Here is a 27,411-nt window from a genome sequence, read left to right as displayed (position 1 = left end):
TACGCCTGGGATTTCTAAAGCCCCCACACCTTGTGGCCCTCTTGGCTGGGACTTCCAGACCCTGGGTCTACCCCACCAAGGACTTTTTTTTTGAGAACCTCCAGCATTCCTGGTCAGGCACATACCAGGCAAGTGCTGCATACCGGCTTGGCCAGCACCCGCGGTGGCTATAACTGACCTCTAGGTGGCGGTGGCCACCTGCTGCCGCTCCGGCTCCCAGAGCCCTGGTGGAGGAAGTCCTCTTTCTCTCCTCATTAGCCAGTGTTCCTTGTCTCTTCCCTCCCTGAGTTGTAGATCCGGGGACCTACCTGTTTCTTCCTCTGTCTTAGATGAGACTTTTCTGGCTTTCCAGTTTTCACTGCTCTGAGTGTCGGGCACCTTCATCCAGTAGGCTTTGCAAAGTCTTCATTTGTGTAGGAGACCGGAGGAGGAGGAGGTGTCACAGTGTCACACACAGAGATTTGCATACGCAGACCTTGGTCTTGACTGTCGAAGCATCCGTCCTTTGCCCACTGCCAGACGCTTATCAGCAAGGATAGATGTGCATTAGAGATAGCGATGTAGGTGGCCCGGTAGGGAGGGTAAGCCCTCCCTCCTTCCTTCTTTCTTGCCTGCCTTCTTGTTTCCTTCTCTTCCTTCCATTTATCCATCCATCTACCTACCCACCCATCTAGCACCCACTGAGCATCTCTAGGAACTGGGGGCTTCTAGCGGTTTCCGTCTTGGTTCTTGCCCTCAAAGAATTCATTGCATAGTAAAGATGGAGACTTGTAAAGGTACAATTGCAAGTAAATGTTCAGGTGATGTTCATTTATTCATCTGTTCATTTGTTCGTTCGTTCGTTCATTCATTCATTCATTCATTCATTCATTCATTCATTCATTCATAGTATTGAATATCCATTATTTCCAGGCACTGATCTGGGTACTGGGGCATAGTGAATAAGACTGTGGCCATGTACCCCCAAGAATATGTATAATTACTGTTTGTCAATTAAAAGAATAAATTTTTAAAATGTGCAGAGCTTACGTTCTAGTGGAGAGAGGACAGAGAGCCATCAATAAACAAAGGCTCAATATGTAGCATAGATTGAGGTCAGCAGCTGTGGTTGCCTGCCATTTCAAATGATTCATCTTGTAAACAGTGTCAACCTGTGGCATCAATGAATACAGCACGATACTGGAAAAAACCAGGCAAGATAATTGCTCATTATGCCAAACACTGTGAAGAAGCAGAGAGAGAATGATGGTAGAGGATAGTTTTGGGGTGGGGTAAGGGTGTATGCTGGGTGGCATGTGTGCACGTGTGTGTGTGTGCATCTGGTGGAAGTGATGTATACCTGGTGGGATAGTGTATGAGTACTTGGTAATGTGTGCACCTGTTAGTGTGTGTATGTATGTGCATCTGCTGGGGTGTGTGCATGTGTGCCTGAAGGGATATGTGTGTGAGTACTTGACAGTGTGTGCACCCGGTAGCATATGTATGTATGTGTATCTGGTGGGGTATGTGCATGTGTGCCTGGGAGGATGTGTGAAATTGCCTTCTTTCGGGGAGAGGATGCATCGGGATTACGAGCTTTTCCAAAGGTGGAAAGGTTCTGAGCTCCTGGCCTTCACAGAGACATATCTGGGTTGATGGGAGCTGTTCAGGAGCACCCTCTGAACTCCCAGAAGGCCCGGGGCATTAGCATCTTGTCTTGCCGATGGCCTCCAGAGAGAATACTGTGCATCTCGGGACCAAAGCAGTGTTTGAATTGCATTGACAGAGTTGATTGTGACACTTGAGGCCTCCTTTGCCATAATTCCACCCTCTTTTAGTGGGCAGTAAGCTGTGATATCAGACCAGACCCCTTTTCCCTTTTCTTCTCCTTACTAAGTAGCAATACATTCCGGTAAGGTCAAGCCACGTTGTGTGTTCATGTAGCATTTAAGGAGAGTTCAACCCCTTTCCAGAATTGCTAATAACAGTACAGTAGACACCGTTCATGCATTACACATGCATTACATCACAACCCTCTTAGGTGGGTGCTAATAGTGTCCGCGCTCTATAGATGCTAAAACTGAGGCTCAGAAAGGTTAGGTGGGTTGGCCAGGGTCACCCAGCTGGCAGGTAGTGGAGTCAAGGGTTAATTGAGGCAGCAGTTCCCGCAGCCTGCGCTTTAACCTCTGTTCTCTGGAGTAGGGCCTCCCCACTCTTAGTGATTGGGAGGCGTCTGCCTATGTTTTGCAGAGATATGGCAGGTCTCAAGAATGGCCCACACAATGCCTCAATGTCTTGTCTAGAGCCTGAGCTCTTTCTTTACTGCTTAAGGACAGGGTGGTCTGGAGGAAGAACACAGATTAGGTGCTGGAAAAAACAGAGGTTCAAATCACGTCTACACCACTCACTCTGGGCCTTTGGGTAAGTCCCTGTTCACACCTCATTTACCCACCATAAAAAGACTTGGACCAGGCAAAATGGCACACATTAGCCTCTACCATGGTGCTTTGCAAGCCAGCAAGATGGAAAAATGTTCATCCCAGCCCCATCTTGTATGTGAGGAAATTTTAAAACAAAATTGAGCGCTGTCTTACGGGCATTGTTATGAGAGAGAAATGAGTACATTGGGTAAATTAACTGTATTATGATGTTTGTGGTCTGCATGCAGGCGCAGTTTGATTGCGTGGGGAGACAAAAGAGGGTTCCTCGCGATGACTAATATGTCTCTTTAAACATACATTAGAGAGAGGTGCAGAGAGTGCGCCTATCACATCTGAAATGTTCTATTGTTCTGTTTGTTTTTCATTACTCTGAAATGATTACTGCAAAAATTCCTAAATTGGATGCTTTTCACAGAGGAAGATTAAAGACCATAAGCACAGTCTTGCAGCTGTGCAAAAAAGCCTGTGCATCTGTAGATGGATGAAGAGCCTCAGCAGCTTCACCTTGGGCTCTGCACTGCACATGGAGAAGCCTCAGGCCCATTGGGAAGTGGGATGTTCCACCTGTGAGCCCTGAGGGACCTTCCTTGGCATTTTGTAGCATATCTGCCCCGAGCTGACCACCATCTGCTTGGCATTATTTAAAGCCTCTTAAATGCATTTTGGTGGGGGACAGGTCTCCATAACACCAGGACAGGGAGGCAGAGTCTTCTGGAGAAACCCAGACAGAAACCTTGCCTGGTTGCAGAGGAGGAACAAGCATCAAACGCAAGCCCTACGCAGACACTAAGTGGTCTCGCTTCTGGGGCTGCCTGAGAAGTTGCAGCTCTTTGATTAAAGATCAGTACTCATTTGAAGGTTTCATATTTATTATGCACTTTTTGTTGTTGGTAAGTTACCACTGGTCCTGTTTGTAGAGGGAGAAAGGAAGTATTTGTCCTCGGTGTTGGCTACAAGGTTGTCCCAACCAACATTTCACAGTCACGGCGAAGGATACAGGAAGGAGCTTTGAATTGTGTAGATAAGTTAGAGGGCCAGTTAAACCCAGAAAGGGCAGTGCTGTGGGCACCAAGGAAGAGGTATCCTTTGGAGTGTGTCACAATCCATTCCCCTTCTCCTCCTGTGCACACTGCAGACATGCACAGAGGCAGGCTCCGGCCACAGCTTATTGGCCCAGAGTGAGCACCCACGCAGGAGAAAACTACCCAGATACTGGCCCAATCAGATTCCCGTTGATCTCAGATCTTTTCATTACAAGTGGCAAAATCTTACCTTGAACTGGCTAAAACAAAACAATGTTTTGCCTTGTATAAGTAAAATATAAGGACGGCCATTAGCAGGTCACCATGGAAGCTGAAGTGTGGCTCAGCTTCCATGCAGCCAGAGAAGCTCCTAATTTCTATAAAGCACCATTAGCCATGGCAGGAGGGAGATGATGACATCTGCTTGATCCAGGGTCTCAGCTATTCTCCTTCCTTCTCCCTTTCTCCCTCCCTCCTCCTCCGCCCCATCCTGCTGTCTTCTTCCCCCACCTCCTCTTCCCCGTTTGACTCCCGCCTCCTCCCATCGTTTCACTCTCTCCTCCTTCCCCTGTTTTACTCCCCACTCCTCCCCCTTTACACTTCCTGCGTTCCCCCATCCTCCTCCCCACTATTTCCCCCTTAGGTTCTGCCTCCCTCTGTAGTGTGTTCTCTGGTAGGTTCCTCTCCTGTAGGGCTCACCAGTAGCTGTGAGCTTAGATCCTCACAGGCCAAGAAATGCGGCTATGAAAACCCTCAGCTCTCTCCCTGTCGTACAGGCTCCTGATCGGCCTGGATGGGGCGGAACACCCTCACAGTGGTACATGCAGGACTTTGATTCTCCCAGCCTTGATCTCATGCCTACTCTAGGCTCAGAGCTGGAGCGGGACCGACAGGGAGCCCAGAGACAGGCCGGGTGGAGAGCGGGTCCCTAAAGGAGAATTGAAGAAGAGGAAGTGAATGGCAGGCAGTGAAAGACCACCGCTGTTCGGAAGCACGGAGGCTTCTTCCTGGACCATGTGGGATTATGCCCCAGAGCCTGGGTCAGTCTGCTTGCACATGGGGCTGGGTTGAGGGAGTGTCGTGTCTAGACCCTGAGCTCAGGAGGTGGAGAAAGCAACCCTGCAGAAAGGAGGCAGGATCCCTTGGGCGTGTAGAGGAGCGGAGCAGTGTGGCCTCGCAGCTAGCCTTGGACTTGCATGGCTTTCTGGTCTCTGGTCCTGCCCCTAAGGAGGCGCAGCAGCCTTTCTGGCTCTTGGCTTTTTGAGATACCCTTGTACCCTTCCAGTAATACCCCATTTCCCCAAAGCCATAGTGAACTGGCTTTTCTTCCTGGTAATCGAAGAGTCTGTGACTTAAGAAGATAGAAAGGCCAGTGACACCGTCGGCCTGGCTCACAGAGTTCCTCTCTAGGAGTGAAGTGCATGGCTCCTGGTGTGGTTGGGAGCATGCAGAACAGAAGCACGGCGAGATGAAGCATGGCTCAGCTTCCACACAGCCAGAGAAGCTCCTGATTTCTGTAAAGCACAGTTAGCCGTGGCAGGAGGGAGAGGGCCGTTCATGATCACATCAGAAGGTGCCGTGCTAACGGCCGTTCTAGCTGAATCACGGCCTCCTCAGCCCATTCCTTCACACAAGAGCTGTTTGGCTGAATGAGACTTCATCACCCAACCACGTCTGGCAACCGGATGCAGCCGAACAGGCCTCGTGCGGCTGCAACTTTCCTTTAGGGAGGGAAACTGTAAAACTGTCTTCTGGGCATCGTGATTTCTTTAGTGTTTTCAGAGTTGAGGGTATTGCTTGTTCAAATGCCAAGATCGTTTTTAAGGCCATTCTCACTGATTTCTTATTGTCGAGAACATTTTATTTGGAAAGGTCTTAGTGAAACCAAAGTAGGAAACTCCTTCTATATTTTTAGTTTGGACTTCCGTCTTGTTACCTCCTCCTCCCCCGGCCAGCTCCTCTTCATCCTTTAAGACTTTGCTCAGACATCACCTCCTCCAGGAAACTGCATTCCGTATCACCTCTCCTTATCTTCTGGCCTCCTGTGCGTCCCTCTGCCATAACACTTATTCCACTGGACTGTAACTTTTTGGCTGGCTGGCTGCCTGCCTCACAAATGTGTGAACTCTTTTTTTTTTTTTTTTGAGACGGAGTCTCGCTCTGTTGCCAAGGCTGGAGTGCAGTGGTGTGATCTTAGCTCAATGCAACCTCCGCCTCCCAGGTTCGAGCAGTTCTCCAGCCTCAGCCTCCTGAGTAGCTGGGACTACAGGCACATACCACCATGCCCGGCTAATTTTTGTACTTTTAGTAGAGACAGAATTTTGCCATGTCGGCCGGGTCGGACTCAAACGCCTGACCTCAGCCTTCCAAAGTGCTGAGATTACAGGCGTGAACCACCGCACCCAGCCAAATGTGTGAACTTCTTTAGAACAGGCACATTGGTTTTGTTAGTAATAGCCAAATTTTGTTAAATATTTATGTGTTAAACAAAGTAGATGATTTTCAAACACAGTCCTAGAAGGTAGATGCGGTAATTGCCCACATTTTACTTTAAGAAATTGAAGCATGTGTGGAGAGGTTTAGCAAATTACTTAAGGTCATACCACTAATAAGAATATGAAATCAAGATTCTATCCCAGGCAGCCTTAGTCTTATTGTGCCCATAATCATTGCTCTGAACTATTGACTCAGCCCAGCATCTCTCCTTGGAGCCATCACAAGTCTGGTGACTAGTAGGTGCTCAATAAACATTGGCTGAACTTAAAGAGATTGGATACCTGTGAATGTGCAGCTGGGCTGACTTGGAAGGAATTTCCAGAGGTGGTTTTGCTGCTTCTGTTACTGTGATGAGGGGTAGAGGTGCATCTGGCCTCCTGCCCGCGTGGAATTTTGCAGTCAGAGCAAGTTGTCACCGCAGCCCTTCACTCCTTCTCTCCAAGACAAATGGAAACTTACTCTGCTCTTAAAACTTGTCTCCTCTATCAGAAGTTTTTTCAAAGGCTCTGGTGCTGAGGCTGCAGGGTGAAAAGTAACCTCCCATCCGTCACAGCAATTCTGCTTGGGACTGGAAAACAATTTGAAGCATCACATCTTCCAAGAGGAGTTTTCCTTTAGATTTTTTATGATAGAAAATATTCAGGCTGGCCGGGCGTCGTGGCTCACACCTGTAATCCCAGCACTGGGAGGCTGAGGCGAGCAGATCACTTGAGGTCAGAAGTTCAAGACCAGCGTGGCTAACATGGTGAAACCCCGTCTCTACTAAAAATACAGAATTAGCAGGGCATGGTGGCGGATGCCTGTAATCCCAGCTACTCTGGAGGCTGAGGCAGGAGAATCATTTGAACCTGGGAGGCGGAGGTTGCAGTGAGCCAAGACTGCGCCACTACACTCCAGCCTGGGTGACAGAGTGAGACTCTGTCTAAAAAAAAAAAAAAAAAAAAAAAAAATATATATATATATATATATATATATATATGCACACAAACACACTCACTCTCTCTCGTATATGAGGAAATACTCAGGCCAGTGTGGAGATCAGTATCTCAAACACCCTGAACTCTCTGGGCCTCAGCTGTGGCTCTGCTCTGGGTGCTGGGCTCCATCTCTTGCCGTGGGTCTAGTCCCCAGCGAGCTCTCAGCCCTGGCCCTGCAGCCTGGGCTGGACCCTGCTTCCATGGTCAGCTTCACTTTCCTCCTTCACTCTTGCACATTGCCTCTTTGTTCCTGAACAATAGGGACGCACCTTTCATTTTCAGAGGTGACCATGCCTTTTCAAGTACCTCTGCAGTTTAGCCTCCATCCGATTGCATTTGGGGAGAAGATGGAGGGTTGGAGGTGCATTGTCTTCACAGTGTCAACCAGAAGTCCCACTTACTTGAAAAATAAGTAATTTAATTTTTCTGCTATCAAAGTCTGTTCAGTAGAAGAAAAAAATTTTGAAATCTTGAAAAAAGATAAAGAAAAATAAAAATCTATCACCCTTCAGAAATAGCAGCCACTGTTAATGTTTTCATTTGTATCCCAGTCTTATTTCTGGGGATTTAATTATACACATACACACACGTGACTAGAATCATACTTATCAATATATCATAAGCAGTGTCTCAATTCCATGATTTCAGAATAAACAGGGTTCCAGCTTCTGTTCCTTGCTGCCTCCCCCCATCCCAGGAAGACTTGGCAGGTATTTATATCTATGAAGAGAGAAGCAGAAGCCTGTTCTACCTTCCCAGGGAAACAGAAAGCCCTTTGCAGAATATCAGTGCCGCAAATGGAGCAGCCAGTTTAGCAATGCACATGGCTAAGGGGGGATCATGTGCATGACTCAGATATCCAGACTGCAACATGTGACTGCAGGATGAAGTCATACTTCCTTTTACATCCCCTGCTATGATCGCTGGAGCCCCCAGCAGCTTGATTGCCGGAAATTAGCTCCCATCGCAGTGGCTCCGGCTATTTCTGAGTTTCCCAGGAGCTGCTTCACGTGGACTCAGGGACTCGACCCTTGTGATTTTCTCTGTAGCCCCTGCTGCTGCTGCACATGCTGAAGACGCCCCTTGTTAGGACGCGAGGCTCCTGGGCACTGCTGCCCACCAGCGGTCATTGTCGCTCTGACTTGGGGTGGGGGCGGAGGCAGTTTCTCTGCATTGCTACTCAAACGCAGATGTGACAGCTGGGCCTCTGCCTCATATCCACACAACACAACTCAGGCCAGGCTAGAACTTTTTCATTGCCTATCACCTCTATACTAGTCCATTTTCATGCTGCTGATAAAGACATACCCAAGACTGGGCAATTTACAAAAGAAAGAGCTTCAATTGGACTCAGTTCCACATGGCTGCGGAGGCCTCACAATCATGGCAGAAGGCGAGGATGAGCAAGTCACATCTTACATGGATGGTGGCAGGCAAAGGAAGCTTGTGCAGAGAAACTCCACCTTATAAAGACATCAGATCTCATGAGACTTGTTCACTAACGAGAGAACAGCACAGGAAAGACCTGCCGCCGTGATTCAATTATCTCCCACCGGGCCCCTCCCACAACATGTGGGAATTATGGGAGCTACGACTCAAGATGAGATTTGGGTGGGGATGCAGAGCTAAATTGTTTTTAAATTTTTAAATGTTGACAAAAATTGTATATATTCAAAGCATACGACATGAGGATTTGACATACGTATACATTGTGTAATGACTGCCACAATCAGAATAACATATCCACTACCTCCCCGAGAGAGAGCGTGTGTGTGTGTGTGTGTGTGTGTGTGTGAGATGATGACACTTAAAGTCTGCTCTCTCGTCAGATTTCAAGTAAACAGTATCATAGTATTGTTAGCCAGAATCCCCGTGCTGTCATCAGATTCGCTGAACTTATCTTCTAAAAGAAAGTTACAAGATGTACCCTTTGACCAGCATCACCCATCTCCCCTATCCATCCCCCCAGCCCATGGTAACCCCTGTCTATTCTGTGCTTCTATGAGTTTATCCATAGAACTTCACTCACACATCCGCCTGTAAGTGAAGTCAGGCAATATTTGTCTTTCTGTGTCTGGCTTATCTGGTTTAATACAATCCCCTCCAGGTTTATCCATGTTGTCACAAATGGCAGAATTCCCTTCTCTTTTTATGGCTGAATATTTTTCCACTGCATATATGTGTGTGTGTGTACCACATATATTCCATATGTGGTATATTTTTGTGTGTGTGTATATAGAGAGACACACACACGACATTTTCTTTATCCATTCATCTGTTGACAGACACCTAGTTTGTTTCCATATCTTGTGAATAATGCTGCAATAAGTATGGGGGTCCAGATAGCTCTTGTAGGTACTGATTTAATTTCATTTTTTATTTTAAAGTTTCCTTTTATTTTTCAGTTAATTAATTTGAGACAGGGTCTCAGCTCTCACACCCTGGCTGGAGTGCAGTGATGTGATCACAGCTCACTGCAGCCTCCACCTCCTGGGCTCAAGCAATCCTCCCACCCTAGCCTCCTGAGTAGCTGGGACTTACAGGCATGCACCACCACACCTGGCTAATTTTTAAAAATTTTTTGTAGAGACGGAGTCTCACTGTGTTGCCCAGGTTGGTCTTGAACTCCTGGCCTCAAGGGATCCTCCCGCCTCAGCCTCCCAGAGAGTTGGGATTATAGGCCTCAGCCATCACAACCTGCCTTACTTTCTTTAGATATATATCCAGAAGTAGGATTGCTGGATTCTGTATGGTCGTGCTATTTTTATTTGTTTGAGGAGCCTTCGTACTATTTTCCATGATTTACATTGCCACCAATAGTGTACAAGAGTTTCCTTTTTTCCATACCCTCACCAACACTTGTTTCTCGTCTTTTGAAGAAGGGCCATCTTAACAGGTGTGCAGTGATATCTCATTGTGGTTCTGATTTGCACTTCTCCGATGAGTGGTGATGTGAGCACCGTTTCATCTACCTGTAGGCTACGTATGTCTTCTTTGGAAAAATATCTATTCAGGTCCTTTGCCCATGTTAAAATCAGATTATTTGGGATTTCTGTATATATTTTGGATATTAACTCCTTATCAGATTTGTGGTTTGCAAATATCTTCTCCTTTATAGGTTATTTTCATTTTGTTTCCTTTGCTGCACACAAGCTCTTTAGTTTGATGTAGACCAGCTTATTTTGTTTTGCTTACTTTGTGCTTTGGCAACAGATTCAAAAAAATCACTGCCAAGACCAGAGTCTCAAAGCTCATTCCCTGTATTTTCTTCTAGGAGTTTAACAGATCTTACACTTAAGTCTTTAATCTATTTCATGATAATTTTTTATATGGTGTAAGACAACGGTTTAATTTCCTTATTTTGAAGGTAGATATTCATTTTGCCCAGCACCAGTTGTTGAAGAGACAGTCTTTTCCCCGTTGTGTTTTCTTGGTGGCTGTGTCACAGATTAGTTGACCATATATGTGTGGATTTATTTCTGGGCTTTGTTCTGTTCTGATGGTCTATGTATCTGTTTTTAATGACAGCACCAAACGATTACTGTTGTTTTGTAATATAGTTTGCAGTCAGGGACTGTGATACCTCCAGCTTTGTTCTTTCTCAATATTGCTTTAGCTATTCAAGGTCTTTTGTGTTTCCGTATGAGTTTTAAGGTTGTTTTCCTATTTATGTGAAATGTCATTGGAATTTTGATAGAGATTACATTATATAGTATGGACATTTTAACAATATTATTTCTTCTAGTCCATAAACTTGGAATATCTTTCCATTTTTCTGCAGGGTTTTTTTTTTTCAGTTTATTTCATCAATGTCTGATACTTTTAAGCATATAAATCTTTCACTTCCTTAGTTAAGTTTATTCCTAAGTATTTTATTTGACAAAATTCAACATCCTTTCACTATAACCCCCCCCAACAAATGAGGTTAGAAGGATGTACCTCAGCATAAGAAAACCATATGTGACAAGCCTACAGCTAACGTCATACTTAACAGTAAAAAGCTGAAAGCATTTGCTCTAGGATGACGAACAAGACAACGATGTCTACTCCTGCCACTTCTGTTCAATATAGTACTGGAAGCCCCATTCAGAGCAATTAGACAAGAAAAAGAAAAAAAAGGCATCCAAATTGGAAAAGCAAAAGTTAAATTATCTCTGTGTGCAGATGATATCATGTCATATAGAAAACCTTAAAGGGATCACCAAAGCAAAACAAAACAAACCCACAACTGCCAGAACTAATAAGTAAATTCACTAAAGTTGTCAGATGCAAAGTCAACATACAGTATCTGGTGTGTTTATATATACTAACAATGAACCATCTGAAAAAACAAATTGAGAAAAGTCCCATTTATAGTAACATCAGGCTAGAACTTTTAATAAAACTGTGTATACAGCAACGTAGGGATCATGGGAGAGAGATACGGCAGGAGGGACAACTTTTAGTGGCTACTGCCAGATGAAGCTGCCTTCAGATGTGGTAACCCCCTCCCGGAGTCCTGGTCTTCAGAGCATCTTTGAAAGGGGCCTTCCTGCCTTGCTCGTGTCCACCACTCCCTTGAAAAGGCCAGCTTTCTGTCTCACCATGATTTACCTGGAGCCCCAGCCCAACAGCCATGAACCAAAGCATGGATAGTTTCATTCTGAAGTTGTCTCCTCCTTAGTTTTCTGGCAGGGACTGGTGTTGGCAGCAGTTGGGACTGAAAGAGGCCATAGCAGTTGGCTGCCTGGGCTCTGAGGTCCTCGGTGGGTTCCGAGGGGATTGGCAAGTCCATTAACTTAGCAGGGTGACATAAAGCGGAGACTGTTCCATGAGTCCTTTAACAGAGGCCATTTGCATCTTCCTTTGTTGGAAATGGTCCAGTCCACGGCGTATCTACTCATAGACTTTGTTTTAGAGCCAACGGGTGGGCACCTGAACCAGAAATTCAGTGAGTTATGGGAATAAGAGTGCCCACCTTTTCCCCTAGCTTTCCTAGGTGTGAAGGAAAAGGCAGTGGCCAGTGATGCAAAGATGTGGGCCATGAAGTCAGGCAGACCTGGGCTTCAGTCCTTGTTTCACTAATAACTAGCTCTGTGCTAGACCAGTGCCTCAGACTCAGTAAGGGAGAGTGGCAAATTCCTCTCCATCAGGGGTTATGGCAAGTAAAAGTGAATGGGCCAACCATGGTCCATGGCCAGTAGTGCTAAAAATATTTCCTTTTCTCTTAGAGACATACATCTGTGTTCTCTCTCCAGTAATCTAAAAGTGAGTGAAAGAAAACCCATTTGTATATAAATGGCTATGGCTCACTAGGGCAAAGATCCATGCTCTCATTTTCCTCTTCCAAATCCGTAAGAACTGTAGAGGACAGTCCCATGCGCTGAGCAACCCCCGGTTCGTGTATTTGACATGTATCTATCAGGCACACGCACAGACACACAGGTGACATCCTGCTTTTGTGGAATTGAGAGGGGCAGAACCTGTCAGTAAGACACTCCCTGGCAGTGCTCTCATGGACAGGCAAATACACTGCCTGCATCAGCTCTGACCTGTCCGTTCCTTCCTTCTTTCATTCATTCTGTCCTTCTTACAAATTTAGTCCTAGGAATATATACTGAGTGTGTCTTTTGTACTTCCTTTGGATAAAATTGACCAGATTCGTGTCCTCATGGAGCTGATCCTCTGGTTGAAGGAGAAAGACAACAAACAGGTCTACCTAGCATGCCACATGGTGGTCCATGCTGGGGTCAGCCGTGATAGTTGAGCCAGAAGCCTCACGGAGTACGGGGATAGGCATCGAGGACAGGGCATTCCAGGCAGAGGGAACAGCTATGCCTCCCGCTCTGTGGCTCCACCCACTTCATCATCCTCTAACGTCCCGGACGGGGCCCTGGCCACCTCCGGCATCCTCTTGGGTCCCTCGTCCTCCCTGTTCCAGCTGCCCCAGCCTCCTTTCACTTGTCTCCTGGTACCCAAGCCCCTGCCACATGTCCCCTCTGCCCTGCCCTTTGCCCTACAGCTGCTTCCCTTCCAGGACTGTCTACTCTGACTCCTTTGTTTTCTTTTTTTTTTTTAGATGGAGTTTTACTCTGTCACCCAGGCTGGAATGCAGTGGTGTGATCTCAGGTCACTGTAACCTCTGCCTCCCAGTTTCAGGCGATTCTCATGCCTCAGCCTCCTGAGTACCTGGGATTATAGGCGCCCACCACCATGCCCCGCTAATTTTTGTACTATTAGTAGAGATGGGGTTTCACCATGTTGCCCAGGCTGGTCTCGAACTCCTGACCTTAAGTGATCTGCCTACCTCAGCCTGGGATTACAGGTGTGAGCCACCATGCCCAACCTCTGACTCAATATTTTGGTTCCAGATCAAACGTCAAAGCTCAGCGAACCCAACCCCACTCCCAGGCATGGTGCCACTGGCAGAACCAGGCCCCCTCCCGCAGCCCTCGTCTCCCTTTGAAAGCCTATATTCCTATGGGTGATTATTGGCATCAGGTCGGCTGAGATCCTCAAGGACTGAGCCCTGGGAGGTGGGGATCCTGCCTGGTTTTGTTCTCCATGATAGCCCCAGGGCCCAGCCCTGAGCTTGGTATACAGCAGGCTACCTGGTGGTGACTGAGGAGCTTCTGCCTGGGGGACAGTGGGGATTGGCAAAAGAGACCTGGTTTGAGGAGGGTCTTGAAGGAGGAGTACATACCCTCAACCTAGCGTCCAGTTCTCATCATGTCTCAAAACTAATAAAACAGCACAGGCAGTGTTGGGGGGTTGGAAAGCTGGTCTTTGGGCAGTTCCCGCCATGCCACGTTCAGAAGCGTTGAGTCAAATGTCCAGAGACAGTAGAGCATGGGCTGAAATGGAGTGAACATAATGTGTGCACCTCAATTCTCTCCGAGACACAGAGGCTGCTCTTCAGCTACAATTACTGTACCTTGGTGCCAGGTAAAGCAGAGACTGGCTGGGTCTCTGCCACATCCAAACCTTTACGCTGCATCCTTCTTTCAAAGGTCTGTGGAATGGTGCTGGCAATTCTTAGTAAATAATGCATTTCCTCTTGTACTAGTCTGTCTCATTTACATAACCCAGTGAACTGAAAAGTCATTTTTCTTGGGCTGAGTTATTCATCTTATTCTCGGCATTTGGCTGCAATAATATCCCTCTATCGGCACGGCCATACAGTAATTCAGGCATTTTGTTCTAGCAGTGAGGACACTTATAGTTAATAACACATGAAGCCATTTCATTAAAAGGAAAGTTTTTTAGGATACATTAACACAGGCCTTGAACCAAAACACAAATCATTTCATTCCCTGGCTATTAAGGAAGCAAAATGAATTGGGAACCCAAAACCATTTTTTGAAAAATCGTTGTTATCCTCATGTCATCTGACTCTCTCTGCATTCAACAATCTGCATAAAGGGGATCGGGGTTTTAGAGAGTTGATAGCACTTGTTTTTCTCTGAGATGGAGAAAATGTGGTATGGGCTTTGGGGGCAGCATATTACTGAAGGCCCAATGCTAGTTCCGCTGCTCACTCCCCGGGAGATAGAGCACATTTCTTAGTTGCTCCACATCTGTTTTAAGGCATACGAAGTTGCAGGGCTAGCCGGGTGCAGGGTGGCTCACGCCTGTAATCCCAGCACTTTTGGAGGCCAAGACAGGTGGATCACCTGAGGTCATGAGTTCAAGACCAGCCTGGCCAACATGGTGAAACCCCATCTCTACTAAAAATACAAAATTAGCCAGGTATGGTGGCTTGTGCCTGTAATTCCAGCTACTTAGGAGGTTGAGGCAGGCTGAGAATCACTTGAACCCGGGAGGCAGAGGTTGCAGTGAGCTGAGATCGCACCATTGCACTCCATCTGGGGCAAGAAGAGCAAAACTCCATCTCAAAAAAAAAAATAAAATAAATAAATCGCAGGGCTTTTGTGAACATTGTGCGTAACATGTCTGGCACATGACAGGTGTTGTGAAATGGTACAACTTTTTCCGTATGTCCAAGAAACTTCCAGTTAATACTAGTTTTCACTCTTGAATATTACAACATGCAGAAAAAAGTATTTAGTTTTGAGGTGCAGGACTTTGGATCGTTAAGTAGTTACATGAAGTTTGAAACGGAGAGGGAGGCATTTGGTTTATGCTGCAGGAAGCCTGACGTGTTGGTTCCACATTCGCTGTGTGTCAGTGACTTTTATTTCTGAGTTCTCGCCGCCTTCATGTCAGCGGGTTTCTCTGTGGGGTCTGATCCTTGCAGGGGTTTACAACATCCATCAAGTATCTCCTACGAGGTCCTCCTCCTAAAACAGCACTCTTGCCCGGGAACCTGGGGGCTTGTGTGGCAGGGGCTGGATAAATGCCCAGGCCGGCCTGCAGCCAACAGAGAGGTGCACTGAGCTCGTTCTGAGTCAGAAGCCCGGGGAACGCTTCCCGGGTTTTGTTTTAGCACTCAGAAACCCACTCAGAAAGGTCATTTCCTGAACTCTGCTGTTGCTGTTGAATTTTCTGGAAGCAGAGGGGATGCTTAGCTGCCCAATCCACAGAGTGTGCTTTATGTTTGTGTTTCCCCGCCTGCCTAGCATTTGACAATTAATTAGGCATGGTAATTACCTGCTTTAATTTCATGATTGCACATCCTATAATTAGCCCTAATTCTGTAATAGGGAAGTTCATGTACACAAAGGCAGCGGATGATGAAGGTGATAAGGGTTACAGTATTAACAGCTGCCATTGCTTATTGCCTGCCAGGCATAGGCGAGGCACGATACCTCACAACCACCCAGTGACATTGGCACTGGCCTGTCTAACAGTTGAAGAAGCTGAGTCTCAAGGTGGGATGTCATCCCCAGGGTCACAGCAGCTGAAAAGGGAATTGTGAGGATGTGAACCCAGGCCTCCCTCCCTACACAGCTGTGCCCTTTCATGCTGCCTTTCTGCCTCTTGCAGGATCACCTGAGATCTGATATGCTTTGGGCTAAAATGCCCATTCCTATGCTTGGCACACCCTCAAACCAGATTGAGGGCTTCAACCACTTAAAGCAAGCTTTTACATCTTCATTCTTTCTCTCTGTCTGCCTGACTCCCTCCCCACTTCTTCTTTTCCACCCCACTGTGGAAGTGCATGTTTGTGCGTGTGTGTGTGTGTCTGAGATAAATTTTACCCTGGAATGTTGACTGCTTTGTTGTTAGATGTTTTAGTATGTGTACAAAATGTTGTCCTGAATATAATTGCCCAGTTCTTCTCCTCTCCCAAAGATTTAGCCTCTAGCACTATCTTCATTTATCCAAATGGAGACTCGGCTTGAAGAGGTGAATTAACTTATCCAGGATCCCTTGTCTGGCAAGGGGTGGAGCTGGAATTCAAACCCATTTCTGTCTCAGGCCAGAGTCCAGTGTCTGGGCTCCCTCCTGATGCTGACATATGACGATGTGTCAGGTCCCCCTGGATGCGCACCCACAGAGCTTTGGCACCGCCTCCTGCCCCATTTATGGCCTGGCTTAGACTTCCCCGTCCCACGAGTTAGGGTGAAAGCTCACTCTCCCGAGGACAGTGAAGGCAGGGCTTTGTTGTGTTTTTGCTTTTAAATTCAGGATTAACATAAATATGATCAGTGTATAAATGTTAAGTTTATAGTTCAGTTAATTTCACGTCTGTATAGACATTCATAACCACTGCCCAGATACAGATCCTGGCTGTTTGCAGCACCCAGAAGGCTCCTTTGTGCCCTGCACAAGACTCCTTTCTCCCGCCCAAGGTCACGAAGACATTCTGCCATGTTTTCTCCTCCTCGCTTTATGATTTCACTTTTCACACTGAAGTCTATGACCCCAAAAGACACGAGAGCAGAAGCCACACGTGTGAATGTTCATAGTTGCTTTATTCATCAAAGTCGCAACTGGAAACAACCTTGGTGTCCACCCCAGCACAACAGGTAGATACAAACAGGGAAATATTCCTGCAGTGGAATACTATGCAGTAGTGCAAAGGAACTTGAGGGCCATACACAGCAACACAGCTGCATCTCACGTCCACAGTACTGAGTGAGAGAAACTAGACCCAGAGGAGCACACACTGATTCCATTTAGGTGAAGTTCAAAAACAGGAGGAAGGCTGGGTGCGGTGGCTCACACCTATAATCCCAGTACTTTGGTAGGCTGAGGTGGGTGGATCAGCTGAGGCCAGGAGTTCAAGACCAGCCTGGCCAACATGGTGAAACCCCGTCTCTACAAAAATACAAAAATACAGGCATGGTGGTGGGTGCCTGTAATCCCAGCTACTCAGGAGGCTGAGGCAGGAGAATGACTTGAACCCAGGAGGCGGAGGTTGTAGTGAACCAAGATCACGCCACTGCACTTTTAGCCTGGGCGACAGAGTGACTCTCCATCTCAAAAAAAAAAAAAGGGAAGAAATCTAGGGGATAGTGCTTAGCATTGCAGGAGAGCACTATTGATTAGAACAGGGCACAGGAAAGTCTCATAGGAACAGTCTGGTAGACGCTCTTCATCTTCTAAAAAGAAAGCGTTTCCTTGAGACCTTATCTGTGCTCGAGCTTGTTCTGGATTCTGTTCATTGATGGACTGAGGTTTTTGCATTTTCTTCTCCCCTTAACCTCCCTTTACCTCCACTGTTATTACAGACGTTGTGAGGGTAATTCTTCTCAGTGGAAAAGAAATCTTCAGATTTGAAGTTCCTCCTAAAATGAACAAGAGAGTGTTTGCCCCGATGCCCGATTATAGATATTACCCTCCGATTTAATCTTCTTTTGCTGAGTCGAGGAGATCCGACATAAAGTGGTTTTTTATTGCTTGTTTTAAAAGAGAACTTGGTTGTGTCAGAAGAGGTCAACTCTTTTTATCCCTCCGAGGAATTATTATCTTTACCGCTCAAGCAGAAGGAATTGGGGCTGATCAAACTTAATTTGCAGGGGAGAGGCTTCTAAAATAACAAACAAAACAAAAGACTCTTAACAATTTGGGGCCTAAGCCCTTTGAAATCCTTGGTGAAGTAAGTCCGTGATTCAGTTAAGTATATGTAATTGAGGGACAGGTTAATTTGCAGAGCAAGTTTCCTAACTTTGGATGTTTGGAGCATTATCGTTGTGGATCAGCCATTTGGGTAATTTCGGGTAATTTTAATGGCATTAGACTGAATTCGATTAGATCCAAAGGGAGAGGCACAAATGAGGTGAGATTGGACCGTCTGATAGCAAGGAGACCTTTCCGAGAACACAGGGTCTGCAGAGAGGTGCCTGGGCTTCAGGAGAACAAGGCAAGGGCTCCTGGTTCTGGCTACCCACATTGCTGGCGCCTTCAGGATTCTGGGTAACTGCAGCAGACTGCTGTTGTCAGAGATGTTTGAACCACAGCAACTCCATCTTGAATAGGGGCTGGGTAAGATGAGGCTGAGACCTACTGGGCCGCATTTTCAGATGGTTAGGCATTCTAAGTCACAGGATGAGATGCGCAGTCGGCACAAAATACAAGTCATAAAGACCTTGCTGATTAAACAGGTTGCAGTAAAGAAGCTGGCCAAAACCCACCAAAACCAAGATGGCGACGAGAATGACCTCTGGTCATCCTCACTGCTGTACTCCCACCAGCGCCATGACAGTTTGCAAATGCCATGGCAACAGCAGGAAATTACCCTATATAGTCTAAAAAGAGGAGGCATGAATAATCCATTTCTTGTTTAGCATATAATCAAGAGATAACCATAAAAATGGGCAACCAGCAGCTCTCGGGGCTGCTCTGTCTATGGAGTAGTGGTTCTTTATTCCTTTACTTTCCTAATCAACTTGCTTTCACTTTACAGTCTTGCCCTAAATTATTTCCTGCTTGAGATTTGAGAACCTTCTCTTGGGGTCTGGATCAGAATCCCTGTCCGGTAACACTGTGATAGAAAGTGTTAGAGGCAGAGGGCAGGTAGCCATGGGTTCAAATTCCTTATCTCCCCACCTACCCTGGGCAAGTGATCTGACCTCTCTGAGCCCATTACTTCATCTGAAAAGGGAGTGTTCGTACCATCACCCTTGCAGATTAACATGAGACTGGTCAGTGAGGTGCGTGAAGTGCCTGGGATAGGACTCAACACATAATAGGTGGGCAGATCCTGGGTGCAGATTTAGGCCTGATGAGTTGTAGGTACCTAGGGGATATCCAGTCCTGGTCTGGAGTTTGTATCAGAGGTCCAGACTAGAGATACAGATTTTGGAGTCATTGGCCTAAACATGAAACATGCAGGCCTGGGAGTGCGCATGTGTGTTCCGGGAAGAGGCAGGGCGTGGGCAGGAGAGAAGGTGCCCATGTGGACGGTGGAGAGAGAGCAGTTGGAGAAGGGGGAGACTCAGGCCTCCAGGGAGCAAAACCAGTGGGCTTTTACGTGCCCTTTATGAAAAATGTAGAGTCAGAATTTATCACTCACAGGAGAGAGACTTGTTTTTATTATTACGTTAAAGAGGTTTTAAAGACGCGTATTGACATTCACTGATGTAAATTACAATGGCCATTCATCATTGGAGGCTTTACCCTGTAGGCTTTTCTTAACTCGGGTAATTTTTTAAATTGCATTGATCTCTCTCTCACTTCTCTGGTTTCGCTTGTGATGTATTATAGTTGCCGTATATCCTTGGAAGATACTAGGGCCTGTAAAAGGCTGGTGAAGCAGTGCTCATGTTTTCTCTACTTGGTTACAATAAAGAAGGTGTACGCCCACGTGTGCTGGTCCCATCTGGATGTGACCTTTTGTTCACTTGAGCTGACAATTGCAAGTCCAGATCTTGACCTTAGCCTACTCATTCCTAACCCAAGCCCAGTTCCTCCCCGTCTGTAGCGGGGCCCGTGTGGTCCCGGGCATAGCTGCACTGTTTGTATACCTGAATTCTTTCCATATCATTTTGGGTGGGAGATACTGTTCTCAGCTCCATTTTGCAGATGAGGAAATGAATGACGAGAAAGGTTGCATGGCTTGTCTGACGGGTGAGTTTGTGCATTACTTCGGGGTTCTTGAAATTGCCCACTTGTCAATCACTGGAGAAGCTTTGGTTGCTTTGGGGATTCCTGGGCCTCACTCGGGTTGTTAATGTAGCCCACCCAGTGGCTGGTAAGATTTGGGAAGGACTGTCCCTGTCCACACCAGATCTTGGATATGCTGGTGGAAAAATAACAATAATGACTTCTTGATTGTTTAGATTGGGGGTTATCAAACTCTTTCTGTAAAGGGCCAGAAAAAATACTTTTAGCTTTGCAGGCTGTATGGTCTGTTTCAGCTTCTTAACTCTGCTGTACAGAAGCTCCTTGACTTATGATGGGGTTATGTCCGGATAAGCGCATCGTAAGTTGAAAATATCGCAAGTTGAAAATGCATTTAATACGCTTCATCTAGTGAACAACATAGCTCAGCTGAGTCTACCTTCAACCTGTTCAGAACACTTAGATTCACCTATAGTTAGGCACAATCATCTAACACAAAGCCTACTTTATAATAAAGTATTGAACAACTCATGTAAAATATACTGCACATCACTAGCCTAGAAAAATGGTCAAAATTTGAAGTGTGGTTTCTACTGAATGCTTATTGCTTTTGTACCATTATAAACTTGAAAAATTGCAAGACAATTACCATCCTAAGTGAGGGACTGTCTTTACTGCAAAAGCAGCCAAAACAAATGAATGTGGCTGCATTGGGCCCATGGGCCATAGTTTGCCCACCCCGATCTAGAAAATTAGTATTACGTATGATGACTGACTTGTTTTTCTAAGACCACCAGAGCGAGCACAAAAGAACCAGCAAGTAGGCAAAGGTCAGGAGCAAAACTGCAAGTTTATTTTGGTAACCTAAGGTGTGGGGAAGAAGTCTGTCGGCCTCCGGCAAAGAAGGCCGACAGAGTCCCCCCCCTCGTGGGGCTCTCGGGCGGGGTTCCTGCATCCCGACTTCAGTGGGGCTGGAGGAAGACCGCGTGGCTCACTGGTGGAGAGCGGCTTTTCTAGGAGTGGGAGGGCAATAGGCGGGGCACGGGCGTGTCGGGGGCGTTCCGCAGGTGCGACCAGGTAAATCTTGGTCTCTTCGGATTGACGTCACCTGGTGCATGCCCAGTTGGTCTGCACCTTCCTTGGTGGCCGGCTGCATTTTCGCGCGCGCGGGAAAAGTTGGGAGGGGGGGATGAAGAACCCGGAAGTGCACCATCTTGCCTCCGTTCGTCCAAACAATGACCAGAGAAGTGATTGAACTTGCCACTCTCCAAGGGATGTTTGGACTTTTATAAGAATATATCATAAGCAGGTATGGGCCATTCAAGATATATAGGGTGACAGCCAGGCGTGGTGGGTCACGCCTATAATCCCAGCATTTTGGGAGGCCAAGGCAGGCAGATCATCTGAGGCCAGGAGTTCAAGACCAGCCTGACCAACATGGCGAAACCTCGTCTCTACTAAAAATACAAAAAATTAGCCAGCTGTGGTGGTGGGCACCTGTAATCCCAGCTACTCGGGAGGCTGAGGCAGGAGAATCGCTTGAACCTGAACAGATGGCTACAGGAAAGAATGACTAAATCAGGCAAATGATGGGAACAACATACTGTATGCTATTTTCCCCAATGTCAACAGAGATCCACAGCCCAATTAATAGCAGAGATGCATTTTTGTGTTTCTGTCATGTGTGTATTGCAGCACTAACAGCGGAGGTTGCTGAGATCATGCCACTGCACTCCAGCCTGGGTAACAGAGTAAGACTCTGTCTCATTTTAATAAAAGGAAAAGATATATAGGATAAGAACTGCATTCAGCTGTTCATACAAAGACCCCTCAAACATTACCTTGAACAAATTAGAGATGAATATTTCTCGTTTGTTGAAGAAGCCTTGAGTAGCTGATCTGACTGTAGGTGTGGTGATGTGACGTTGACAATAATGGGATGACATTATTGCTCCTTAAGGTCATCAGAGACCCTGGGACTTCTGTAAACTTGATAGGCATTCTGTTTCTCCATCTCACTCCATTGAAAATATCTATCCATTCGTTAATTGAAACATTGGTTGTGATTTGAGTCTCTAGTCCTTCCTCCTGTTCAGAGAATAATGTGAGACATTCTCTGGTCGCCATACCAGAGTTCGAACACATAATGTCTGTGTTTGGGGCTGATGGGTGGCTTTCACGTAGGAACAGAATTTATCGCTCACATTAGAGATGCCTCTTTTCATGGTCATACAGGTTTTAAAGATGTGTATTGACATTCATGGAGTGTAAATTACAGTATCCTTTTATCCTTGGGGACTTTTCTCTCTGGGCTGTTCTTAACTCATGTAATTTAAAAAAATGGATTGATGTCTCTCCTGCTTCTCTATTTTTCCTGGTGATGAAGTCACTACTTGCCTCTGGAAGGTACTAAGGCCTATAAAAAGCTGATGAAATAGCCCTCACATTTTGTATCCCCAGAGTATTCTCTAAGGAGTCATAACTTGATTAAAATGAGAAATTCTATGTCCTGGTTATGCTTATCCCATCTGGACACGGCCTTCTGTGTAGTGGGGCAGATCTCAGCTCTGGCCCCCTCCCTTCTTTCTGAAACTGAATTGCACCTCGTCTTTGTGGTGGTCGGAGTGGTCCCAGGCACCACTGCATTGCTCTCCAAACCACCTTTGGAGCGAGGTGCTGCTCTCAGCTCTGTTTTATAGATGAGGAAACAAGTGGCCAGAAAGGTTGACTAGCCTCTCACCAGCAAGCTGTTAGTGCTGCAATACACACATGACAGAAACATGAAAATGCATCTCTGCTATTGGGCTGTGGATCTCTGTTGATATTGGGAAAACAGCATACAGTATGTTGTTCCCATAACTTGCCTGATTTAGTCATTCTTTCCTGTAGCCATCTGTTCAGACAGCACCAATGAGTCCCTGCTCTATGCCAGGAACTGGGCATCCAGTGGTGTGTAACACAGATGTGACTCCTGCTGCAACTGGTTTTCTTGGGGAAGGCATTGCCGAAATCCTACTCCTTTATAATAAGGGTTTTAAGAGGAATTTACGTTTTCTGTCTCTTTCTTGACAGGTCTACATCCGGATAAAAGACGATGAATGGAACATCTATCGCCGATACACAGAGTTCAGGAGTTTGCACCACAAGTTACAAAACAAGTACCCTCAAGTGAGGGCCTACAACTTCCCACCCAAAAAGGCCATCGGAAACAAGGTACCGTCCCACGCCGGGAAGCTTACTTGTCACTGCCTGCGTTAAAATGGATTATTTATTCTTCTTCTTTAGTCCGTTACTTAAAAACACATGCTCCTTAAAGAAAAGTTGGCGGATATAAGAAAAAAATAGAGAAAAGAAATAGCCACTCATAATTCCACCACCTAAAGACTTTGACCATTACGTCGTGTGTGTGTGTGTGTGTGTGTATGTCCTCTCATTTCTCTAGGGCAAGAAGTTGGAAAATGTTTTCTTTAAAGGGCCAGAGAGTAAATATGTTTGGCTTTGGGGACTGTACTATTTCAGTGGCAAATATTCACCTCTGCGGGGGTCCTATGTAAGCCCCCATAGACAGTGCAGACACAAATGAGCGTGGCTGTGTGCCAAATAGCATTTTATTTTTGAGAATAGATAGCAGCTGGATTTGGCCTGTAGGTTAGTTTGCCAACCCCTGTTCTGGACCAAAAAATGCTTTTCTAGTTTTCATCCATCGTTGTCATGATGTTCACTTCAACTTGTGACTCTGGAGTCGAACTTTCTCAGAGGAGTTTGTTGTTGTTGTTGTTGTTATATGTTTATTTGCCTCGTGAAGGCTAATGATTTATGGTGACCCAATTTACCTCTGTGTATTCATCCTGGTACCCTTGAGGAAGGAGGTGCTGGCCCTCTGCAAGCACCTTGTGTGATTGATTGCAATCAATCAAATCAAATTGTTGGTTGATTAGTATTATTTACTCAGCAGTCGTTAATTGGGCACCAATTGTGTGTCATTGTGCAAAGGGCTGGGTCCATCCCTGGAGAAGACAGACCTGTGTCTAGACCTGGCTTGGAGCCCTGTCAAATGGTCAGCTTCAGCCAGGAGGCATCATGATGTCACTCCTTATGTTTGCTTAGGGAAGCAGTTCTCTGTCATGGCTGCACTTTGGATCCCCTGGGGAGCTGTGAAAACCACTGAGGACTGCCTGTGACCCACCTCCATCCCCATTCTGATTTATCTGAAGTGAGGCCTGGCCGTAGAGGGGTTGAATAGTTGTCTTAATGATTGCACTCTGCGGCCAAACTGGAGAACCTTTGGCTTAGAGTCAAGAAGGAGACAGAGGCGCTTCATCAATTTAGGTATGTGTTCAATAGCTTGGCAGGGAAAGTCCGATTGGGAGGCAGAGCCATGACCTTTCTCAGGACGTGTAAGACATCGGGCATTGTATTGAGCATGATCTCTCTGCCATGGTCGTTCTCAAAGTGTGGCCCCAGCCAGCAGCAGCAGCAGCAGCCCCTGGGAGCTGGTTAGAAATGCACGTTCTTGGGCTCACCCTAGACTTGCTGATTCACAAGTTCTGGGGTTGAGAGCCTGCAGTCTGGGTTGAACAAGCCCTCTAGGTGATGCTGTTCATGAGGAAGTATGAGGACTGCCCTTCTATCTTTTGACAAAGGCATGTGGCAGATGCCATATGGGGCGAATCCCTAGTTTCTGTCTTCAGGAGGTACCGTGCTAGGATTTCCTTGACCTTTATCGCAAAAACACAGAGCAAGAGTTTCCATAACCCACTCCTGGCGCTTGGGAATTTCATAGGGAAATCTATTCCCAACCTTTACGTTTACATGTGTGTAGATTTCTACGTATAAAACAGATTGAAACCTGATCACGCCAAGGTCTGCTCAATCTGAATGTAAACAGTTACAAACCAGGTTTATCCCGGGCCCAGAATACATTTGTCCTTCATTTTTCTGTTGAGGAGAAGTAGAGCTGAACCGCTACACATGGCAGACGGAAACTCTATACTTGTTCGTAGCAAGGAGTACAAGAATTCTTTTGAAAAGAGGGGAAAATTATATATTGATTTAATCTAATGACCCATGGGCTCACACAAATCTCGGGACTCACTCGGAATGCCCTAAAATGTCATGAAACAACATGCTGCTAACCAGGATATTACCAAATTATAAGACATTCTTATGTGCAAGAAACACGATCCTGGAGTGGCCCTTCCGTGACAGCTTCTTCGCAGAACCTGCCTGCGTCTCGTGCTAAGGGAACGCCATTATAGCACAAGGTGGAAATGAGGGGATTTGGATGAGGAAAAGTCTTAGGTTATGGCTTTACATTGTCCTGACTTAACATTGTCTGGGGGTGCCTGGGAACTGCAGCTTTAAGGAATATGATGTATTGTGTTATAAAATGAACTTTACCATGGACAAATTGATACAAACAAGAGTTCAGTTCCTAGGGCATAAAGTACTGTATTTAGCTTGAAGTCTTAGTTTCCAAAAACCTATCACCAATGTTGAGTCAACACTTGCTATGTTAGTTTCCTCTTGCCGCTGCTGTCACAAATCACCACAAATGTAGGGACCTAGAACAAATTTGTTGTCTTACAATTCCAGAGGTTAGATGTCCAAAATGAGCGCAGAGCTAAAATCACGGCGTCAGCCAGGCCTCTTCCTTCGGGAGCCCCAGGAGAGAGTTCGCTCCTTGCTTTTTCAGCTTCTCATGGCCACCTTCATTTTTGCCTTATGGCCTTCTGTTTTCAAAGACATCACTCGGCCCTCTGCTTCCGTCATCACAGTCACATTTTTCTCTGGTTCCGACCCTTTTCCTCTTAGAATTCCCCTTTGATCGCATTGGGCTCACCTAGATCATCCAAAATAATCCCCCGGCCCTACCCTTTATCTCAAGATCCTTCACTTAATCACATCTGCTGAGTCCCTTTGGTCATGAGAGATTCTGGGGATTTGGGTGTGGATGTCTGTGGGAGCCATTATTGCACCCACCACATGTTAGACATTGCTCCATGCTTTCTCTGCAGCCTCAACTCCTTTCCCACCTCCTCCCTTCTCAAGCCCCCCAGTTACACAAAACCTAAGACAAAGCAAATCTCACCAGTCCTGAAAACACTGGATTTGAGTTTAGCGAGATGAGGCTGAGCCCTGAGGAGTGGGAGGGTTTTTCCGGAGTTGCGTCGTGTAGAAAGAGAACATGAAGATGTCCTGGGTCTCTCCTGTGCAGGAGCTGGGAACTGTTTTGTTGTTGTTATTGTTGTTGTTGTTTGTTTGGTTTTTTGGAGGCGAGGTCTTACTCTGTTCCCAGGCTGGAGTGCAGTGATGCGATCTCGACTCACCGCAACCTCTGCTTCTGGAGCAGGGAACTGGGTCTGCTTCATGCTGTCCACCCTCATCCCCAGGCTAGAGAGACGATCTGCCCCTGCTAATCCCGGGGCTGGCTCCTCACAGCGGCGGACCTTTCCCTTGTGAAGCCTCTGTCCACTGAGCAATGTGCTTTTCTCCCCCCAACATAACTCTATTTGCACATAAGAAGCTTGGGAATAAAAGACACCATCTTAGTGAGCCTGGCCCAATAATGACCAGCTGGTACAAGTGCAGCAGCTGGCTCTTAACCGGATTTATGGTCCTGTTCCCCGTGGTGGGGGTGGATCTGACCGCTCAGGTCATGAGTAGTTTTGGGGCCACAGCTCCATTTCTAGCCTGTGCTGCTTTTAACTTTTAATTAGCTTTCAATAAGCTGGTTGAACTGTGATTGACTTTTATACGTATATATATACCGAATCTTGCTCTGTTGCCCTTGCTGGAGTGCAGTGGCACAATTTCAGTTCACAGCAACCTCTGTCTCCTGGGTTCAAGTGATTCTCCTGCCTCAGCCTCCCGAGTAGCTGGGACTATAGGCGCCCACCACCACACTTGGCTAATTTTTGTATTTTTAGTAGAGACAGGGTTTTGCCATGTTGGCCAGGCTGGTCTCAAACTCCTGATCTCAAGTGATCCGCCTGCCTGGGCCTCCCAGAGTGCTGGGATTACAGGCGTGAGTAACAGGAGGGCCATACCTGGCCCCGTGATTGTCGTTTGATTCCTTCTTTCTTTTTCTCTGCATTTGACTAAGACATACACACTTCCCTTAAATCCACCTTAGCTGCTGCTCGGGACAGATCTGAGTGATTCTTCCCATTTCCAAAGGAGTATTGAGTCAAGATGCAGAACCTTCGACACCCAACAGAGGCCATTGGTGAATTTATTTCAAGGCCCAGCTTATGCTAGTCCCACTGGGCCTAATAACTCAGGACACCTGCTTTAATATCCCAAGGGCAAAATCTCTGGAGTGTGTTGATTCTAAATTGGCCCAGAAAAACCTGCCATGTCAGAATCTTTTCTTTGATTGGGTTACTTCAGGGATAACTCACTTGTCCACTTGGAATTATGGCATATCTCTAGACAAGACGTTTTCGGGTTGATAGAGCTTCATTTCTTTCCTTCCTTCCTTCCTTCCTTCCTTCCTTCCTTCCTTCCTTCCTTCCTTCCTTCCTTCCTTCCTCCTTCCCTCCCTCC

At 46.4% G+C, this 27,411-nt stretch overlaps 1 protein-coding gene across 1 annotated transcript in view; it reads left to right on the top strand.

Annotated features, from left to right (window-relative positions):
* Positions 1 to 27,411, top strand: part of SNX29 (sorting nexin 29) — a 577,448-nt gene that overhangs the window by 463,136 nt on the left and 86,901 nt on the right. Inside the window, exon 18 of the mRNA XM_011962337.1 lies at positions 22,936 to 23,076. Within this exon, the coding sequence (XP_011817727.1) occupies positions 22,936 to 23,076 (141 nt within the window). The remainder of the gene's footprint in view (positions 1 to 22,935; positions 23,077 to 27,411) is intronic.

The sequence above is a fragment of the Colobus angolensis genome, unplaced genomic scaffold (genome assembly GCF_000951035.1).
Source record: "Colobus angolensis palliatus isolate OR3802 unplaced genomic scaffold, Cang.pa_1.0 Scaffold116, whole genome shotgun sequence".
In the NCBI taxonomy this organism is placed as follows: Eukaryota; Metazoa; Chordata; class Mammalia; order Primates; family Cercopithecidae; genus Colobus; species Colobus angolensis.
The sequence above is the reverse complement of the archived record's forward strand: the minus strand, read 5'-3'. Positions and strand labels throughout refer to the sequence as shown.